General features: G+C 57.9%; 1 protein-coding gene across 5 annotated transcripts in view; it reads right to left on the reverse strand.

The window, feature by feature from the left end:
- GTF2IRD1 (GTF2I repeat domain containing 1) overlaps window positions 1–19,090 on the reverse strand; it is a 96,184-nt gene that overhangs the window by 20,260 nt on the left and 56,834 nt on the right. For 3 of the 5 annotated variants that reach the window (XM_047713891.1, XM_047713887.1, XM_047713892.1), the window contains exons 15-22: window positions 18,365–18,463; window positions 17,371–17,436; window positions 16,504–16,687; window positions 9,591–9,640; window positions 9,317–9,373; window positions 7,977–8,060; window positions 4,503–4,686; window positions 3,963–3,991 (exon numbers count right to left, since the gene is read on the reverse strand). In XM_047713891.1, coding sequence (XP_047569847.1) covers window positions 3,963–3,991; window positions 4,503–4,686; window positions 7,977–8,060; window positions 9,317–9,373; window positions 9,591–9,640; window positions 16,504–16,687; window positions 17,371–17,436; window positions 18,365–18,463 — 753 coding nt within the window. The remainder of the gene's footprint in view (window positions 1–3,962; window positions 3,992–4,502; window positions 4,687–7,976; window positions 8,061–9,316; window positions 9,374–9,590; window positions 9,641–16,503; window positions 16,688–17,370; window positions 17,437–18,364; window positions 18,464–19,090) is intronic. The other 2 variants (XM_047713888.1, XM_047713890.1) reach the window with 2 other exon arrangements.

Here is a 19,090-nt window from a genome sequence, read left to right on the forward strand (position 1 = left end):
TATCATCCTAAAAACGAACAGCCATCTGGGCACTTAGATTTCTCTATGTTCCGAACTTCCACCATGGACACATACTCTGCATTTCCCTTCAGGTTTTTATGACCTCCTAGAATGTTCTGTGGTTGTTCCTACACCAGCCCCCTGGGCGGAGGGCGTCTCCTTCCTGGGTCACCGCTGCTGCTTCCCAGCATTACCCCAAAGAGCCTCTGCTGCTGTGCTGGTGTCCACGGCCGGGGGCCCCTCTGGGTCTGGCTCCAGGGTCACCCAGATCCCCTCCACAGCAAACACGCCCTCTGTGCTCTGTGGGGAACAGTGGCCTGTGGCTCCTGGTGCACATCTGTGCCTGAGAGCTCGATGCCGGGGGCTTTGAGGGACTCTGAGCGACTCCTAGTGCTGTCTCCAGGCACCTGCCTCCCAGACCCGCTGGCCCGGCCTCCCTGCTTTAACGCAGTTCAAGCCCACTGAGGCAGCCAGCAGCTCCAACAGTGTGGACCTGTCCTGTTCTCACTCGCGACGGCTCCTGAGCTCACATCTGGGTCGCCCGGGCCCACTGAAAGGCAGGACTGGAGTTCACGCTGGTATGAGCAGAGGGCCCGGCCCCACATGCCCTCTGCAGCCCCAGGTCTCTCCACCAGGCCCCTCCAGCCAGCATGCGGACCCCCAGGGATCTGTCAAGCGGCTGGCCCTCGGCTCCCCCCACCACCAGAGGCCCCAAATCTCACCCACTGTCCTCTGAGACTCAGTCCAAGTCCATCATTAGCCAGGCGTTCTGGCCAATACTCAGGAGAGGGGCTACCAGATACTGGGGGGCAACTGAGGCCCGGACGGCAGATGTGATGTACCCAGTTGGGATAACACTAAAGGCCTCTGGTATCGTCTCTTTTGCCCCAGAACAAAGCTGGCTCAGAAACGGCCATACCCTTGCCCCACTGTGGCCCAGCCCACGACTCTAGGAAGCATCATGAATGCCCCAGGTCTAACGACCCATTTATCTTCAAAGCGTCATTTTCTTTAGAATTCACTTGTCTCGGAAGGTTCTTGTTAGGAAAGGCTTCTACGGGAGCCTTTGCTAAATCACCTAGAAAATCTCAGAGCTAACCTTAACAGGCTTCCCCTTCCAGGAAAGCCTCCCTTTCCCAAGCCCCACAGCCCTGCACCTCTGCATCACACCCCTGATCTGCCCCCTCCAACCCTGTCCCACCCATGGTCCAGGCCCTTCCCCAGTCACTGGTCTGCTCGCACTCAAACTCTCTGTAGTAGGAAGTTGCTACTACAACTTCCTAGTTGGTTCCTAGTTGGCTTCCTAGAAGGTTCCAGGCCCTGGGGGACCTCAACAGGGAGGAGCAAGGGGCATCTCTCCAACCTTCTGCATGGACAATTGTCCATGACGTCTTGTAGGCACCAATGTGGACACATGATAGTCAAGACTTGGTGGCCCCGTGACCCTAACTCCTTGGCACTGTGAAGCCTTCTGAAACCTGGACACGAGCCCGGGGAAAAGGGGAGGAAAACAGACTCAGATTCTCCCGCTATGCAATGCGGCCTTTCTGTAGAAATCTGGTTTAATTTTACATGTCTTGCACTTCTGAGTTTCTGGTTCCATATTTCTGGAAGAGGACGGAAGGAATAGGAAAGTGTCTTGACGGCCCTGCTGTGCCCAGGAAAAGGCCTGTGTCTTTGCCATGACACGCCACACCCTCCTGGCCACGCTGGTTTCAATGCTGCTCCTGCCCCAGCCACGGCCCCCGATGTCCCCTGTGTGCCTTCGCTTGGGCTGGGCCCTGTGTCTGGACCACACACTGTTCTCCTCGTCTCCGAGGCCCGGTTCAATGCCACCTCCTCCAGGAAGCTTTCCTAAACCCCAGGAACAACCGTTGCCACCGCCCCCCCAGCTGAGCACTTCCCGTCACTGCCAGCCCGCGCTGAATGATGCACCAATGTCTCACTCAAGCGTCAGGATGAGGCCCCCAGGGCAGCGGGGGAAAACAGTCCTCCACAGCCCGCCGGTCACTGCCCACCATTTACCCAATTCCGATCACCTACGGAGGCAGGTATGCCTTTCGCCATCACAGAGAGGAGCAAGCAGAGGCTTGTGGATGTGAAATAAGGCGCCCAGAGTCACATGGGTAGTAAGGGGGTGGGGCAGGGATTTGAACCCAGGTCTGAGCACCAGGCTGGGCTTTCCTAGAGTCTACACGGCCCACGTGCTGCCACCGACCCACAACCCATGCCTGCCATCCATATGCCCTTGGGTACCCATGTCCGGTTCAGCCCACCTTCCTCCAGACTACAGCACCTGCCGACGTCCCACCTCCCCCAGACACCTGAGCTCCCTCTCTGGTTCACCTGGGGACCCCAGGAGCTGGCCTGTGTCAGGTTTCGGCGACTGTCTGCTGGAGGGCTTGGGGACAGGCTGTGACCTCTAGTGAGCTCTCGGAGGCCCCCGTGAGCCTGGACACCTTCCCTGCCCAGCGTGACACGTGGCATGAGTAAGCTGTCCCGGCTCTTCCCAGGGGCCACCCAGCCTGGGATGCCAATGCCTGGAAAGGCGCCGGCAGGTCCATCCCTGAGGGCTGGGCCAAGGGCTACTTTCCCATCTCCTCTTCCAGGCAGCCTGCCACCCTCGTCCACACCACATGGGCAGAAAAAGCATTTCCCAGGGCTCTCTCTGCGCACAGAGGAGCACAGGCGGAATAGTCAGGAGACGTCAGGAAGCTCCTCTAACTGCCAGTGGGCCACAGGGCTCCCTGGGCTGGAGGGGCTTGTCAGCGGGATGGCCCAGCCCTGTGGTCTGCGGGAAGGTCACCAGCGGAAATTCTGCCCCACAAAGCCTGACTTTACTCAACGGCTGCTGAGTTACGGACCACCCACATCATGGAGCCTGCCTGCCTGGAGCCAGGCTTGGGACCCAACGGTCCCTTCACCAGAGGTGGGCATCTGGGCGAGTCACTGATGTTCCCTTGGCCTCTGTTTCCTCCTCTGTATAAAGGTCACAGGGCAAAGCCTTGTAGCCCAGGTCAGGTGTCAGAACTGAATTCCTTTCCTGCTCGGCAAGCTCATTAACGATTGTGTCTGCCATCCACCCCAAGGCCCCTACACGCTCAGGCCCCCACAAGGACCCTGCCTTCCTGAAGGAGGGGCTGGGGGCACACAGATGCTCACTGCATTTCCGCTCTCCCTCTGCAGGGATGGGGCCTGGGCCTGGGCAAGGCTGCAAGGCTTCCCGTCTCTCCATGCACAGGCTCTGGGGTCAAGAACTCAGCATAGGCAGCGTCAGCCCTGGAGACCTCCGGCAGCCCAGAGGGCTCCCGAGGCAGTTATGTTGCCCCCGCAGGGACAGGGACAGTCTCTGCTCATTCAGGGTTTTCTGGTCTTTTTTTGGGTAATCTCTATGTCCAATACGGGGTGTGAACTCACAACCCCAAGATCAAGGGTCACGTGCTCTACCGACGGAGCCAGCTAGGCGCCCCTCTCCTTCAGGCCTTGGGAGGGCCAGGACACAGCCCACGGAGGAAACGAAGGCGGCAGGGGCCTTGAAAGGCGGTCAGGAGAGACAGCTTGCTGTCTGAGGCTGAGGAAGCACGCACCCAAGTCTGGGGGGTCCTCATGCAGAAACCCCTCCCTCTGCGATTACGAACCACCCACCACCAAGCTCACACACACACTGAGGTCAACCAGGTCCCTTCATCAGGAGCGGAGGGCACGGACCCGGCCCAGCCCCTCCCTCCTGAACCCTGGCTGGGTGAACACGCAAGTCACCGTGCCCCGCCGTCCCCCTTTTCTCGGCCCGAGGTTCCGCTGTGGCCTTCCTCCTCCCACCTGGGGCCGGTGCCCAGAGGAGGTGGGAGAAGAGAAGGGCAGGGCCTGGCGTCCCACAGTAAGCCGGGGCTCCGGCCTCTGGCCCCCAGCACGGCGGCCGGCCTCCCACGCCAAGCGGCCCCCCCACAGCCAGTGCCTCTTACCAGGCTTTGGGATGAGTCCTTGAAAAGGCCTGGAAGAGAAACGGAGATGGGAGTATCAGGGAGGAACTGGGGAGCTCTGCAGAAATGTCTGGGGCCCACACCACACGGGCTGTCTCAGGACGGCATTTTGACAAGCTGCCCAGGGACTCGTTGCTCAGCCGGGTACAGTGACAACATGGTAGTGTGCTGTGCGGGAGGGGACCGGGGCCTCCTGCTGGCTCCAGGACCCCAGGCAAATCACCTGTCTCCCTGTCCTCCCCTCTGAAGTGGGCTGACTGCCTCTCCCAGGGGCTGGAAGGGCAGTGAGTGGGAGCTGTAGGCAGGTCGGGTAGGAGGTGACAGGAAGGCCACCGCTCTGCTGTGGGGGCTGACGTGGGGTTCCCTGCACCCTGGCTGGCCTGCAGTCACCCTTCTGCACCCCCTCCTCCAACCTGTGACCCAGGATGGCACCGGAGAGCGGAACAAGGCAGGACCAGATCACATGAAAGGCTCAGGGCCCTGCTCATACTGGTCTGGCCTCTTCACCCTTCCCCTGAGTACCTGGTGACCGTGAACTTGATCTTGTCAGCCACGGCGAGGATCCTCTCCAGGTTCTGGGAGCCAAAGGTGCAGGGCTTTCGAAACGGGATTCCCGGGGGGAGCCCCTCGATGATCACCGAGCCAGGGTTACTCTTGATCCGCTTGTAGGGGACCTGGACGGGGTACTTGATGCCCAGGGCTTCTCCTGTGGAAGAGGGACGGAGTGTGTGTCGTCAGGAGCCAGAGCAGGGCTGGTGTGTGGACGTGGGGTTGCAAATGTGATGGGAAGGCGTGCGTGTGGGGTTGGGGGGGTAAGCGGGCTGGCGTGTAGCCCCGTGGGAAGGGACGATCGGTGTGGGGCCGGGAGTTAGGGGGCGGGTCGTGCAGGGGTGCCGAGTGTGTCCACGCAGGGCTGAGGAACAGGCAGGCACATGAGGCTTTGGCCACGGGGAGGACAGTGGCTTAGGTTCCTTGGTCTCTCCGGGTGGAGGATGGGACCTGTGGGCGTGGCTGGCCCTTCCCTACAACGCCTGACCCTCCGTCAGCACCGCCGGGACCTGCCCCGCCTGAGGACAGACTGTGTTCGGGGTCCCTCCTGGTCAGAGGGAAGGGACTCCCTGCCATCCGTCCAAGGGGCTCACTGAGAGCGTCATCCCCCGCGTTGGCAGGGGGGATGACGTGTCTTCTTTATGAGGACACGATGCAGAAATCTCCACCTGTCTCAGTGTGAGGAGCTGAGCCTTCTCTGGGCAAGAAACTGGTTTTTATCTCAAGGACACCGGGACTGGTAACACCGGACTCATTTTCCTTTTTGCTCTGGCTCCCAGGAAACTCAGAGCCTCATCTGTCATCTGTATCCACCACTGACAGAATCTCGGTGGTTTCTTAGGACCCTTGACTTCTGGCCATCATTCCAGCCTGTTTGTTTTTTTTTTTTTCATTGAGATATAATTTCAATACCATAAAGCTGACCATTTTAAAGTGTATGATCCAGGGGGTTCCAGAGCACACACGAGGTTGTTCAAGTCTCACCACTAGCTAGGTCCAGGACACATTCATCACTCCGGGGAGAAACCCTGCGGCCATCAGCGGTCTCTCCCCGAGCCCTGGCGACTGTTCCTACTCCGTCTTGATGGATCTGCAGCCTGTTTTTAATTCTTTATCCTGACTGTGCTGCTGACGAGGTCATATGCGATGGCTAAGAGATCCTTTTTGAGATGAAAAAATAGCACCGCTGTCTCCACTTCTTACTTCTCTGCTGGCCCTTGCTACAATGACGGATGGCCTCCGCGTGGCCAAATCCAGTAGACACCCGCCCTTCTCTCGACATAGTTCGGCACAGATGACCACGCTCCCCTCCCTGAAGCCCTCCCCTTGATGTCCATGGCCCCGTACTTTCAGGATTTCCACTCTTTCCGGTCACTCTGCTCCGCCTGAACCTGACCTCTAAACACCAGGGCTCCTTGGCCTTGGTCTGGGTCCTCTTTTTGACTCCTCTGCCCCCCTGGCCTAAACAGTAGACTGGATCCCCACTTGCCTATGGGTCTTTGCAAGACATCCAAGATGGCACCCATCCTCTCCCCGTCAACCTTCCCCCCCTTGGTGAGGGCACTGCCCCTTCTCTCTAGCTGACCGTTTGGATGTCCACCTGTCAGGCCCATGCTCTATCCCTGCCTCTGTCCCTCGTCATGGTGATAGGTCGCGATCACCCAGTGAGCATGTGGTGTTTCCCTGCCACAGGGATTGGATGAGGAATGGACATGTGACTCAATGGGGGCCAATGAGAAACAAGGGAGGGGCTCAAGGAATTCCAGGAGGAAAAACCCTACTCTCTGGAGAAAGCCTGTGAGACAGCCAGCCCTCTCCTTCCTTCCTCAGGGTGTAGGTGGGATAGCACAACCTGCTGTGGCCATTTTGCCACCAAGAGGGAAGCCAGCCTGAGACTGATGTCCACCTGGTGGAAAGACACCAAGGAGATCTTGGAACTGCTGGATCAAGCTGATCCTGAAGACGGATCTACTGCTGGAATTTCCAGGCTGTGAGCTCTGGCCGATGATACTGCCCAGAGATAGCTGCACCAACATTCGTCCCAAACCACAGGCTCCTTTTAGTGTCATCGACACTCCCCATGGAGAACTGGACCTATGTCCCCTCCTCTTGACCCTAGGCAGGACTTTGTAATCACCTCCACCAACAAAGGACCACGGAGGCTCTCAAAGGTGACGGCTCCCACCTGGCTGGCAAATCCAGCCACCTTGGAGTTGCTGGGCTGGGGATGGGGAGTCCACATGGGGAGACGGCATGGAAACAGGGACAGAGGCCTGAGCAGCCCTGCTCTTTCCATGCCAGCTCTTTCCCTGGTCCAGCGATCCCACGTGAGCGAGGAGCTGTCAAGGTGACCCCAGCTTCAGCCACCTTCCGACTACGACCCCAGGACAGACTCTGAAGGACAGCCACCCCGAACCGCTCCCAGAGACTCCTGACTCACGGACACCACGAGGAAGAATAATGGCCACTGTTCTTTAGGCGGCTGGGTTTGGTCTGGTCTGGTCTATGGTCTTAGGAGCTGAGCCAGGAGCCAACCAACACCTTGGCTGGGGCAGCTGGAGTGTTTATTTTTGTTACTTGAGGCCATAAAGCACCTGAACCACACGAGCCTGTTTTCTTCAAGTCAGACTCAATGGGAGGCCTCGGCCCCCTTCGCCGTCCTGCTCCCCACCAGCTGGGCACCTCCAAGTCGACCTCTGTAGCTTTCCTCCATTCCATCCACCATTCTCCGGCACCCCTGCTGGGGCCCGGCCAGCCTGTCGTCGCTCCGGCTCCAAGCCAGTAGCCCAGCCCTGCCCTCTTGCCCCTGTTCACCTTCCTCGTGGGCAGCCAGGAAGACACTTTAAAACTAGAGTGCCTTCTGTCGCTTGAGTCCTCCCAACAAAACACAAAAGCGAGACCAAGTTTCCTTTGAAGGGCCTAGGGGACGGGGTCTGTGTCCTGGCCACCTCTACAGGGCCCCGCTCCTCCAGCCCCACGTCCCCACTTCAGCCTTGGGTCCCTTCCTAGGACAAGCCCCAGGGCCTTTGCACATGCTATTACCTTAGCAGGCCTGCCCTTCCTTCTCAGCAAGATGAACTCCTTACCCACCCTTCAGTTCTTTCTTTAAAGAGGCCTCCCTGGCTCCCTCCCTAATCCAAGTTAGTCTCTCCTGAGCAGCTTTGCTCTTTTCCTGTGAAATGGTGGAACAGGCCCTTGTCGTTATCAGATTGTGTGTGTGGTGACTGAAGGTCTGTCTCACCTCCCTGGCCTATGGGGCCCAAGAGGGCAGGGCCTCCGTTTCCTTCACTGCTGTTTCCCCAGTGTCTGGCACATAGTAGGAGCACAGGAAATGTCTGTGAGTGAGTCCCTGGTTTTCCCAGAAGTGACCACGGCTACGAGCAGAAAGTTCCCACCTCTCCTCCCATGGTGGGCACCTCCCTGCCACCTGGGCACCCCAGGGCTCACCGTATTTCTTATTGAACAGATCCTGGACTTGCTCCCTCAGTGTGTTGGCGATGTCGATGCGTGACAGTCGAGCGTCATAATTTTCTGCAAAGGGAGAAACAATTATGGGTCAGGGATGTTAAATTAAAAGGCACTTGGGGACTTTTAAGGGAGGTGATTTTCTAAGGGTAGGGAGGTCCCTCTTGGGCAATTATCAGACCCTCGGAGTGGGCCCCTCAGAGTCCCTCAGAAGGACCGTCTAGATGGAGAAAGGACGCACAGAGTTGTGCCAACAGCCGTGAGTGGAGAAATGAAGTTAACTGTCGGCATTTGAAAACCACCAAAGCAGTGAATAAGCCTGGGAGATAAGAGGCCCCACAAGCGGGGAGCAGGTTCTGGGGTTTGGGGGGGCCAGTGGGGAGGGCCACCCCAGGTCACTCCCCGAGCCGGGGGCATTGTCTAAGGAGCCCACGTGCCAGCCATGCCATGGGGGCCCCAGATGGGCCCCTGACCTCGAGAGACTGCAGCCTGGCACTGCCTGGGGAGTCAGAAAGGGGAGGGAAGGAGGGAGGGTCCCCAAGGCTGCTAGGGTGGGCGGGTGTGGTGAGGACCCCAGTCTGCTGTGAGGCTATGAGGAGCCGCGGGTGGGCTGGAAGCCAGGGGGTCCCTCATGGCAGCCACTTCCAGCTGCCCGGGGGGCAACAGAGAGAGCGACGGGGCGGGGAGCAGCCACCCCTCCGGGATCTGGGTACCATCTCTGGGCGCCCCGCTCTCTGGGCTGGCCCTTCCTGTCGCTGGTCTTGCTGACCTCTCTCCCCCTCCTCAGAGCCCCAGGGACCAGCCAGGGGCCACCTGGGGAACGACCTGGCCTCGGGGACGTGTGGCCACCCCCGGAGCTGTCCCCCCCACACACGGACCTCCTGCTTCTGTCTCCTCCTCCTCCTCCTCCTCCTCTGTCTCTCCTGCCTGCCCACCGCCTGCACTGCTGCAAGCTTCTCCTACCTTCCACCCATCCTTCTCCCTGCCTCTCGGCCCTTCTTGGCCGGCGATGTTCTCCTCCACAGAGCCCCGCCCTCGGGGCCCTCGCCTGCCGTTGGCTTTGGCCATCCAGGAGATGCTGACGGCCCAATACAGAGCGGGCCGGACGGACAGTGGGCCAAGTCCTGTGCCCTGCCGCCCCCCCCACGCCCTCCTGGAGCCTCTTCCTCCTGCCCCACCTGCCAGCCGGCCTCATTCAGACCCCCAGGCCCCGACGTCGGGGGCCAGCCCCTCCCCCCACCCCCAGTCTGGCCCTCCAAACCCAAGCCAGGTCGAGGTCACGGCGCTGGGACAGCTGACCCCATCCTGAGCTGCAACCTTACCTTGAAAACCCTGTCTCTTCAGGCTTTCGTCCACAAGAGGGTCCCCGGAATCCCTCTCTGGGGGCGGGGGGAGGGGGAGAGAAGCCAGGGTGAGCAGCCAGCTCCTGGGACCCCCGGAGGGAGATGGTATCTGTGGGGGGGAAACCCGACAGGGAGGGCGGCGGGGGGCGCCGGGAGGCGGGACTAGGCTAGAGGAAGGATGAGGGATGGGGGCAGAGCTGGGACCCCTCCCACAGCCGGCTGGCGCCTCTGCCCGTGACCCTGCCCGGGGTACCTTGGCTGTCCGTGATGGGCTCTTTGACTCCCTCGGTGAGCAGCTCAGGCCTGGAAAACACCACGAAGGGACAATCGCTCAGGTCCCTCTGGGCCTCCCTGTACAGGCCCTCCCAGCTCTGGGGTCCCCCCATCCCTTCCCCCCTCCACCTGAGCCCCCACACCTGTCCTGCAGACCCACGCCTGAGATTGGGGGGCTCTGAGGATTGAGCCCAGAGGGACGGCGGCCCGACCCAGACCAAGGGGACGCTGCCCACGGGGCCAGCGTGAAGCAGCCGGGGCTGACCATGTGGCAAGATCTCGGAGGGGCAGGCAAGGTCCGGGGTTTCTGGGGGACACCTCAGAGCTGCCGTGTCACTCGGGAGTCAGGGCCTTGGGGACCAACCCCCGCTTTCCACTCACATCTGTATCTCAAGACCGCACAAAGCCCTTCCCAGATTTCCGGTGCCCTCCTGACATGCTGGAGGCGTGAACTGTTTCCATCGCCGCATTTACCGGGTGAGGACACAGGCGTTGAGGAGGTGAGCGAGGTGCCCATGGCCATGCAGCAGGGAGGGGCAGGGGTCCCTCAAGGCCTGCTCTGCTCCTGACTCGTGCAGGGGACAGTGGGGATGCCGGTCTCCACTTTCTGGGCCTCAGTTTCCCCACAAGGAGAAGGGGGAGAGGGAGTGTGTGTGTGGAGGGTTCTACACGCAGTCTGAGGCCTTTTCCAGCTCCTGAGGCCGTGCTCCAGGCCGGGGCTGCGCCTCCTCCCTCATCCCTCGGGCCCTGTGAGCCCAGCTCTGGGCAGATACCCAGGTGCCCGCTGCCAGGAGAGGCACCAAGTCCTCATCCACTGGCCCCCTCGCCTGGGGGAGGTATATGCCTTCAGAGTCCGGCCTTTGGTCTCCCTTTTAGGCCCGGTCTCCTCTGTGCCACTGCTCGGCTACCCCTGTGACGGGAAGCTCATTACCTGTCCAACAGCCTCACCCACAGACCCTAGTCCAGCACCCCTGTCCGGCGACACCCTTCAGGAGATCTGAAGGAGTGGTTCTACTACCTGTCCCACCCCATCGTCCCCTGTCCGCCTTCCTCTGGCCTGCGTGGCACCCCCAATGCCCTCAGCCTGCCACAGATTCCAGACCATGCCTCCCTCTCTTGGAGCGGACAGGCCTACCCTAGCTCGACAAGTCTGCAGGGAAAACAGGGCACTTAGAGTCAGTACTATATAGTACTATATATAATAAAGAGTTTCGTCCTTGTCCCTGCGTCCTGGGACATAAACTCTCACCTTTGGTATTTCTCGAGGGGACAGGAATATCCGAGTTCTTATTCCTGGTGGGACCCTGGGATCACAGCTAAGTTTATGCTAATGAGGTGACTCGGGATTCTGGAACCCAGACCCTGCGATCAGAGGACGGGGGCTTTAGGTCACCCGATGTCCGCCCACCCTCCTGATTTCTGGGGTGGGGAGGGGGCCGCAGACGGAGCTCAGTCACTTAGCCAATGACCCGAGCAAGCGCGAATCCCAATAAAGACCATGGGCACGGAAGCTCGGTGCTCGAGGGTGACATGTCCTGATACCATGGGGACCTTGACTTTCACGTCTCTGTCTGGCTTGTCTTGATTACAGAATCCTTGATATAAAACTGTAACAGTAATACAACGCTTTCCTGTGAAAGTGTTCTGTTCAGTTCTGTGAAGTGTTTTAGCTAATTACTGAGCCCCGGGAAGGATTCTGAGGCCGCTGCTCAGAAGCGTGGGCGGCCCAGGGAACCCTGAACTTGCAGCCAGGGCCTGCTAACACCCGGTGGTCATTATCAGAACACGCAGCAGCACCGCACAAGCCAGAACCTTCTACCACGACTTCCCTGGGTAGCCGTCCCCTGTCCGTGTGAATCCACGCGTGATTTTCAACTTCCAAAGGGTTTCTTAACTTCGGAGAACTGAATGAAAGCAAGGGCCCCTCTCCCCAGGAGGCACAGAAGATGACAACTTGGCATGCAGGTTCAAGGACTGGGGTAAAGAACGCTTTTCAACTGGAGGTTTAGAAGGTTTAAATTGACTTTGTGCCACCTGTAATTGGTTGTGGTTGTCTGGAATATTGTTTAGAAGGAGGCGGAACTCAGAAAGAGTGACAATCAGGGACGCCTGGGAGGCTCAGTGGGTTAAAGCCTCTGCCTTCAGCTCGGGTCATGATGCCAGGTCCTGGGATAGAGCCCCATATCAGGCTCTCTGCTCGTGGGGAGCCTGCTTCCTCCTCTCTCTCTCCCCCTGCCTCTCTGCCTGCTTGTGATCTCTCTCAGTCAAGTAAATAAAGAAAATATTTAAAAAAGAGAAAGAAAGAAAGAAAGTGACAATCAGGGAGTGATGTCTCCCATAGGAGTTTCTCACACACATAAACATGCAGCTGACCGTTCAACACGGGTCGGAACTGTGCGAGCCAACGTACAGGCATGGTTTCCTCAATACAGGACTATAAATGCCTTTTCTCTTCTTTATAGTTTCTTTTCACATTTCCTTTTTCCTAGTTTACCTTATTGTAATAATACAGTATGTTACATATGTAACATATAAAAGACACGTCAGGGGCGCCTGGGTGGCTCAGTGGGTAAAGCCTCTGCCTTCGGCTCAGGTCATGATCCCGGGGTCCTGGGATCGAGCCCCGCATCCGGCTCTCTGCTCAGCAGGGAGCCTGCTTCCTCCTCTCTCTCCCTGCCTCTCTGCCTACTTGTGATCTCTCTCTGTGTGTCAAATAAATAAATAAATAATCTTAAAAAAAAAAAAAAGACATGTCAATCGACTGTGTTATCGGTTAGGCTTTTGGGCAACAGTAGGTTATCAGGAGTTAAGAGGTTTTTTTCCTTCTTTGAAGATTGATTTATTTATTTTAGAGAGAAGGGAAGGGGCAGGGGGAGAAGGAATCTCAAGCAGACCCACTATCAAGCATGTAGCCCGACACGGGGCTCGATCCCAGGACCCCGAGATCATGACCTGAGCCAAAGGCAGATGCTCAACCCACTGAGCCACCCAGGTGCCCCTAATCTGCTTACAGTGGACACAGAACGTTATGTTTGTTTCAGGTCTAAATAGCTAGGTTTGTGGGGAGTCAGAAGTTTTATGTGAATTTTCAACTACAAAGGGGCACGGAGGGGGCAGCACTCCTAACCCCCATATGGTTCCAAGGTGGATTTTAATTTATTTGTTTGACAGAGAGAGACACAGCGAGAGAGGGAACACAGGCAGGGGGAGAGGGAGAGGGAGAAGCAGGCTTCCTGTTGAGCAGGGAGCCTGATGCGGGGCTCTGGGATCATGACCTGAGCCGAAGGCCGATGCTTAATGACTAAACCACCCAGGCACCCTGGGTCAATTCTATATATATATATTTTTAAAGATTTTATTTATTTATTTGACAGAGAGAAATCACAAGCAGGCAGAGAGGCAGGCAGAGAGAGAGGAGGAAGCAGGCTCCCCGCTGAGCAGAAAGCCCGACGTGGGGCTCGAACCCAGGACCTGGGATCATGACCTGAGCCGAAGGCAGCGGCCCAACCCACTGAGCCACCCAGGCGCCCCCAATTCTATATTTTTACAGGCTGAACTGTGTCTCCTCCAAATTTCATATGTCAAAGCCCTGACCGTCCAGGACCTCGGAATGTGCCTGTATCTGGAGATGGGGTCTTTAAACAGGTGGTTAAAATTCAATGAGGCCAACAGAGGGGCCCTCGTTCCGGGCCGGGTGCCCTTCTAAGAAGAGGAGATTAGGTCCTATGGAAAGAGACACCAGGGATGTGTGCACATGGAGAAAAGGCCACTTGGGAGGCACAGTGAAGGGGACCGGTGTCGGGAGAGGCCAAACCTGCCACCACCTTGACCTTGGACTTCCAGCCCCCAGAACGGTAAGAAACACGTTTCCGTTGTGGAAGCCGCTCCCATCCCTGATGCCTCGTTACAGAAGCCCCGTCAGGCCAGTATGCACGTGCACACGTGTATCCAGGAGATCGATGCATATCCCTATCGAAATGGAACTCACGTGCCCCAACATTCAGTCTCAAAGTAAGCCCATCCCCGGTTTTCGGTACACTCAGGCAGTAGTGGACGCAGCTGTGCTTCTACCTGATCCCAGAACGCTTATGTCGCCCCTGCCCAAAGGCGCCCTTCTCTACAGTAGGATCGGTGACAAGCAGCTCTTTGGTGCCAAATATCCGTTTAACGGTATTTTCTGCTGTTGTTTTTTTTTAAATTTTTTTTTACGATTTTATTTATTTATTTGACAGACAGAGATCACACGCAGGCAGAGAGGCAGGCGGAGGTTTTAACCCACTGAGCCACCCAGGTGCCCCATGGTTTTTATTTTTTATTTATTTATTTTTTTAAAGATTTTATTTATTTATTTGACAGAGAGATCACAAGCAGGCAGAGAGAGAGGAGGAAGCAGGCTCCCTGCTGAGCAGAGAGCCCGATGCGGGGCTCGATCCCAGGACCCTGAGATCATGACCTGAGCCGAAGGCAGCGGCTTAACCCACTGAGCCACCCAGGCGCCCCGGTTTTTATTTTTTAAATTCAATTTCATTTTTCTGCTGGACTTTAAAATGAGAAATAACAAAACACACGAAGGACCCAAATCTCTCAGAATCACCCAGCGAGACCACCCCCTTCCCCCACCAAACACCGCACCCAGCAAAGCTCATGGCGTTCTCCTATGTGAGCCCTCGTCCTTGCCTGGCTTTCTGGAGGCTGAAGTCAGTGAAACTTACTCCTTAAAACGGATCTATTTTTAAAGACATGAGATCCTCATCCAGGCAACCACACGAATGAATCTCAAAAGCTAAGTGAGAGAAGCCAACTCAAAAGGCAGCAGCTGAATCATGGCACCTGTAGAACGTTCTGGAAAAGGCAAAGCGACGGCAGAAGAGAGAGCGGCGGTCGCCAAGGGACACAAGGGAAGGTTTTGGGGAGGACAGGGCTGTCTCGTCTCTTTTCTTCTTTTTTAAATTAAATTAAATTTTTATTGATTTATTTTTGATCATGTTACGTTAGTCACCATACAGTACATCATGAGAGCGGCCCGTATCTTCAGGGCGGTGGCGGTTATAGGACGCATGAGCTCGTCAACGTTCAAATGGGTAAGTGTACACCTAAAACTGGGAGTTTTACTGAATGTCATTAAATAAACCCGATGTTAGGAAAAAAAAAAAAAAAGGCTGTCACGATGGGGTACTTGGAGCGGGCCAGGCCCTTCGCTGAGCCGTGACCCCCACTGTCACTCTGGGACATGCTATGGTGCTTCCTGGTTAACAGGCCCTGAGAGCAAGCTGCCCAAGGTCACGGGGAAGAGCGGGAGGTCCGGACTCGGACCCAGGAGGCGGCCTCTCAAGTCCGCCGGAGAGTCACCGGGCTAACCCACCTCCCTTTCTAAGCATAAAGTGGTGAAAAATGCTCGTGAGCACAGGAGCGGGAAGCTGCGTCTTCACTGAACGATGAGAGAAAGGTCAGCCCATGAGGCTATGCGGGAGCCGGGCTCCTGCCACCGGCCGCCCGAGTGCTCCTGGTTCTTGGCTCGGAGGACAGATGAGGCACGCGGCCCCCATGTGGCATGGCCCCCCTGAATCTGGATGTTCAGGACATTCTGCTCCCAACGTCCTGTCCCGGCCCCAGCTTCTCCCCTGAGCGGGGGTGGGGGGTGGTGAGTCCCATTATCCACCTGCCATCCCCTGCCGCCCCCGGAAGGCCCCAGGCCCCACAGGCACAACAGACATCTGACCCCACTCCAGATCGCGGCCTTCTCCTGCACCCGCCATCTCAGAGAATGGCATCACTGCCGCCCCAGGTGCTCAGCCTCGACCCCGAACCATTCAGACCCCCCTTTCTTGCACACCCCATATCCGATGTATCAGCGAATTCTGACAGCCCATCTTCAGAACACGGCCCGAAAGTGACTTCTCACCAAGCCGCCAGCTTATCCCCGGGGCCAGCGCAAAGCCTCCTCCTTGGTCCTTCTTCCGCCCTGCCCACAACCCCAAGGTCCCCTTCTATCTCACAGCAAGAGAAAAAAAAAAAAAAAAAAAAAGACCAGATCATGTCATAGTCTCCTTGGAATCTTTCAGTGAGTTCTCATTAAATGTAAAATAAAATCCAAACTTTCAGCCAGGCCGAGACCCTCCGTGATCCGAACCCTGCTCCCTCCTGGGCTTTACCACCCTTCCCTCACTCACTGTGCACAGCCATACCAGTGTATCATGGACCTTCAAACACGCAACCATGCCCTACCCCAGGGCCTTTGCACCTGCTCTTCCCTCTGCCTAAATGCTCTCTCACCAGATATCAGCATGCCTCGCGACCTTAGGTTCCTCCTGCCCCTCTCTGCCCCCAGACCCCAAGTTCTAGCATTTATCTCTCCCTGACATTATATGATAGTCTTAGCCCACAAAACAGGCCAACTCAAGACATGTTTGCTGCAGGAAGGAACCCCAGGTGCATTATTTGAGTCTCTTGGAGCACCCTCGTCCTTGTTTCTCCTGGTGCAAACCAGGGCCTCGGGGGACAGCACCCTGCCCGCCCCATGCCCCATCACCCGCCATGAAGGTATGCCACGAATCTCCCAATTTGGGGGGCCATCGCCATCAGCAGCACCCCGATGCCCCCGGCCCCGGATACCCACACACGGCCAGAGAACGTGCAGGACAGTCCAGGAGAGGTAGCTGGCGGGCAGATTCCCGTCCCACGTGGAGACAAACGGGCGGGTTGCTTTGGGTCCGGCAGGCCCAGGCAGGGTCCGGGCAACCTCCCGCTGGCCCAAGTGGGGCCAAACCCTACCTAACCCCCCGCTGTTCCAAAACACCAAAAAAGCCTGCCCCGACGTGAAGACAAAGCTGGCGCTCTGGCGCTCCTCCCCGGCACTGGACCCGCCCCCCACCGCGGGCACGGCCGGGCCTCACCTCTTGATGACGAACTGGATGCTGTTGCTTGCCTCCAGGATCTTCCGGAGCTTGGCGACCCCGAAGCAGTTGGGCCTACGGAGGGAGATGCCTTCAGGCAGCCCCACCACAAACAGCTCCTCGGGGTGCATCAGGAACTTGGAGTAGGGCACCTTGACGGGCTCCGAGATGCCAATGGCCTTGGCTGCGGAGACACGGCTGCTGTAGGGCCATCCGGGACTACGGGGGCCACAAGCCCCGGCTCCAGCCGCCCGCGTCTGTGCGGGGGTAGGGGTGGGGAAGCAGGTGGCAGGGCTCCCTCGAGAGTCAGTGCTGAGTTGACCCCCCCCAACCCTGAGAGGTGGGCACCGTGACCCCAGCCTGCGGGTGAGAGACCGGGAGTTCAGAGGGGATGGGACAGGAGGACGCAGGAGTTTCGTGAGATGGGAGAACGTGCATGAAGCCTCCGGCCAGTGCCCAGCAAACCACTGGGGCCTAATAAAAGAACAGCCTCCCCTGCCTGCCCCACCCCATCCTCTTTCCCGGACTCTCGAGTGGGAAAGGTCTTGCTGGCATGTGTCCTCCTGAGGACCCCGAAGGAGGGTGTCCATGAGGACAGAGGGGCAGCTACGGCAGTGGACAGAACAGGTTCTCAAACTCGAGGCCAAGGCCGACTGGGAGCGTGCAGGTGGCAAAGGCCAGGGGCCGCGTGGCAGGAGGAATGGTTCCCCTGGGTGTCCCCATCCCCTTCCCAGTGGGCCCTGGCTCCTCGGTCTCCTCCCCGCCTTGTCCAAGGACAGGGAGCAGGAGGGACCCGAAGTCCCTCGGCAAACAGGGCCGCTGCAGGGAGGGTGCGCTGCCCGGGGCCCCAGCCGGCTCCTGGCTCACCGTATCGCGTGTTGAAAAGCAGTTCCACCTGCTTCCGTAAGGGCCGGATCACGTCACCATGGCTGTCTGGAAGGCAAAAGGCAGCCTGCTGGGCCTCCCCGGGGGCAGCAGGACCCCGCTTCGCAGCTCATGTCCCAGCTCTGCCGGCACCAAGAATGACCCTGCATTGGGACCTTGGAATGGGGGAAGGCAGGGGTCGTGGTGGTAGCAGGAAAGCTATTTCCTCAAGAAATGGCACCCCCAGATGGGTCCACAATTTCTGAACTCAGATGTCTGCTTCTAAAATCAGGTCTAAGGTGTAAAGATTTGGAAGATTCTGCCGCCTAAGCAGAACCACAGATCTTTCGAAGCCTGTGTCATTCTAGACCGGCTCAGGAAGTGACTTAGCTAGTGGGTGAATGGCAAGCTGGTACACTGAGTACGCTGCCACCAGGTGGCGGTGGACTTTCAACCTCCCCCACACGGAGGTCAGGCTGGGTTTAGGGAAAAGACCCTTCTTTTCCTCTCCTCACACACCCACTCCCATTCCGTTCCAGGGGCAGGTCTTCCAAGAGGAAAGAGACCCATCCCCACTTTGATCTCTCTTCCTGCTCAACTCTCACTGAGCAGGAAGGGAAGGAGCGCTGTTCCTGAGAATGAGCAGGGCTGTTGGACCCAAAGCCAATTTTGTGCTTTCTGGCCTCAATACAACTTGCTCGGACTCCAGACTTAAAACTTTTGTGACGCGGGTACGTGTCTAAAAATAAAGATGGAAAATGCTCTGTATTTCCCTTACCAGAAAGAGCTACGTGTGCCTCTGACCAGGTATCTCCTCATTCTAGAACACGGGTCGATAAACCTCCTCCCACTTTAGGCAGCCCACAGGACTCCCACCTCCAAACGGGGGGCTGGGGAGTGAGGGTGTGGACAGAACCAGAAACACTGGGGAGAGGAAGAGCGGGGGAGGGGAGGAGAGATGGGGTGATGGGGTGGAAGGAGGTGGACGGCGGCTCACCCTCCACAGGCCTCTCCTCGGGCCGCGGGTCCTCGCCGGGGCCTTTCTCTGAAAGAGAACAGAGGATGCCAGGAAGCCACGGGCATTGTCTCCCGAGCCCTGTGCTGCAAAGGTCAGGCCGAACCTTGGGGTGCAGCAGGCTGACTCTGGGGCAGAGCACAGCGGCCCCCTGGATGGGGTCAGGGACCTTGATCCTGTACAGGCATCCCCACCCCTGTTTCCACACAAAGAGGCCAAGTTCAGAGCCACGTGTCCGAGCACGTTCGGTTCATACCCTCTGGAGACCAGACCCATGTCGGTCGGTCCTTCTTTTCGTGTGCAAGGTTCTGCCTTCAACATGAGGACATGCAGGGACAAGGCAAAGCCCTATTCTCCTGCTGTGACACCAGATCGAACACGGAAGGCCAGTCAGCAGGGATGCCGCGAAGAAAGACGGTTCGATAAGGGGAGAGCAAATGGGGGCAAGGGCATGAAGCTACCCCAGGTCAGGGGGTCCGCGGGGCTCTCTGATGCGATGGCACTGACTTTTGCCTGAGCTCAGAGCAACAGACCCATCCTTGTCCCCAGACAGCCAGGACGTAGCACGTCAACAAGGAAGGGGAGTACTGAAGCTGTATGGGGGTGGGGACCTCTGCTGGCCTGTTGTTGGGGGAGCGGAGAGAAGGCTTCCTGGAGGAGGGGAGCACCTGGGCTGGAGATGAGGGCCTAGGAAAAGCAGTGGGGGGG

Source organism: Lutra lutra, chromosome 18, assembly GCF_902655055.1.
Source record: "Lutra lutra chromosome 18, mLutLut1.2, whole genome shotgun sequence".
NCBI classification, from domain to species: Eukaryota; Metazoa; Chordata; class Mammalia; order Carnivora; family Mustelidae; genus Lutra; species Lutra lutra.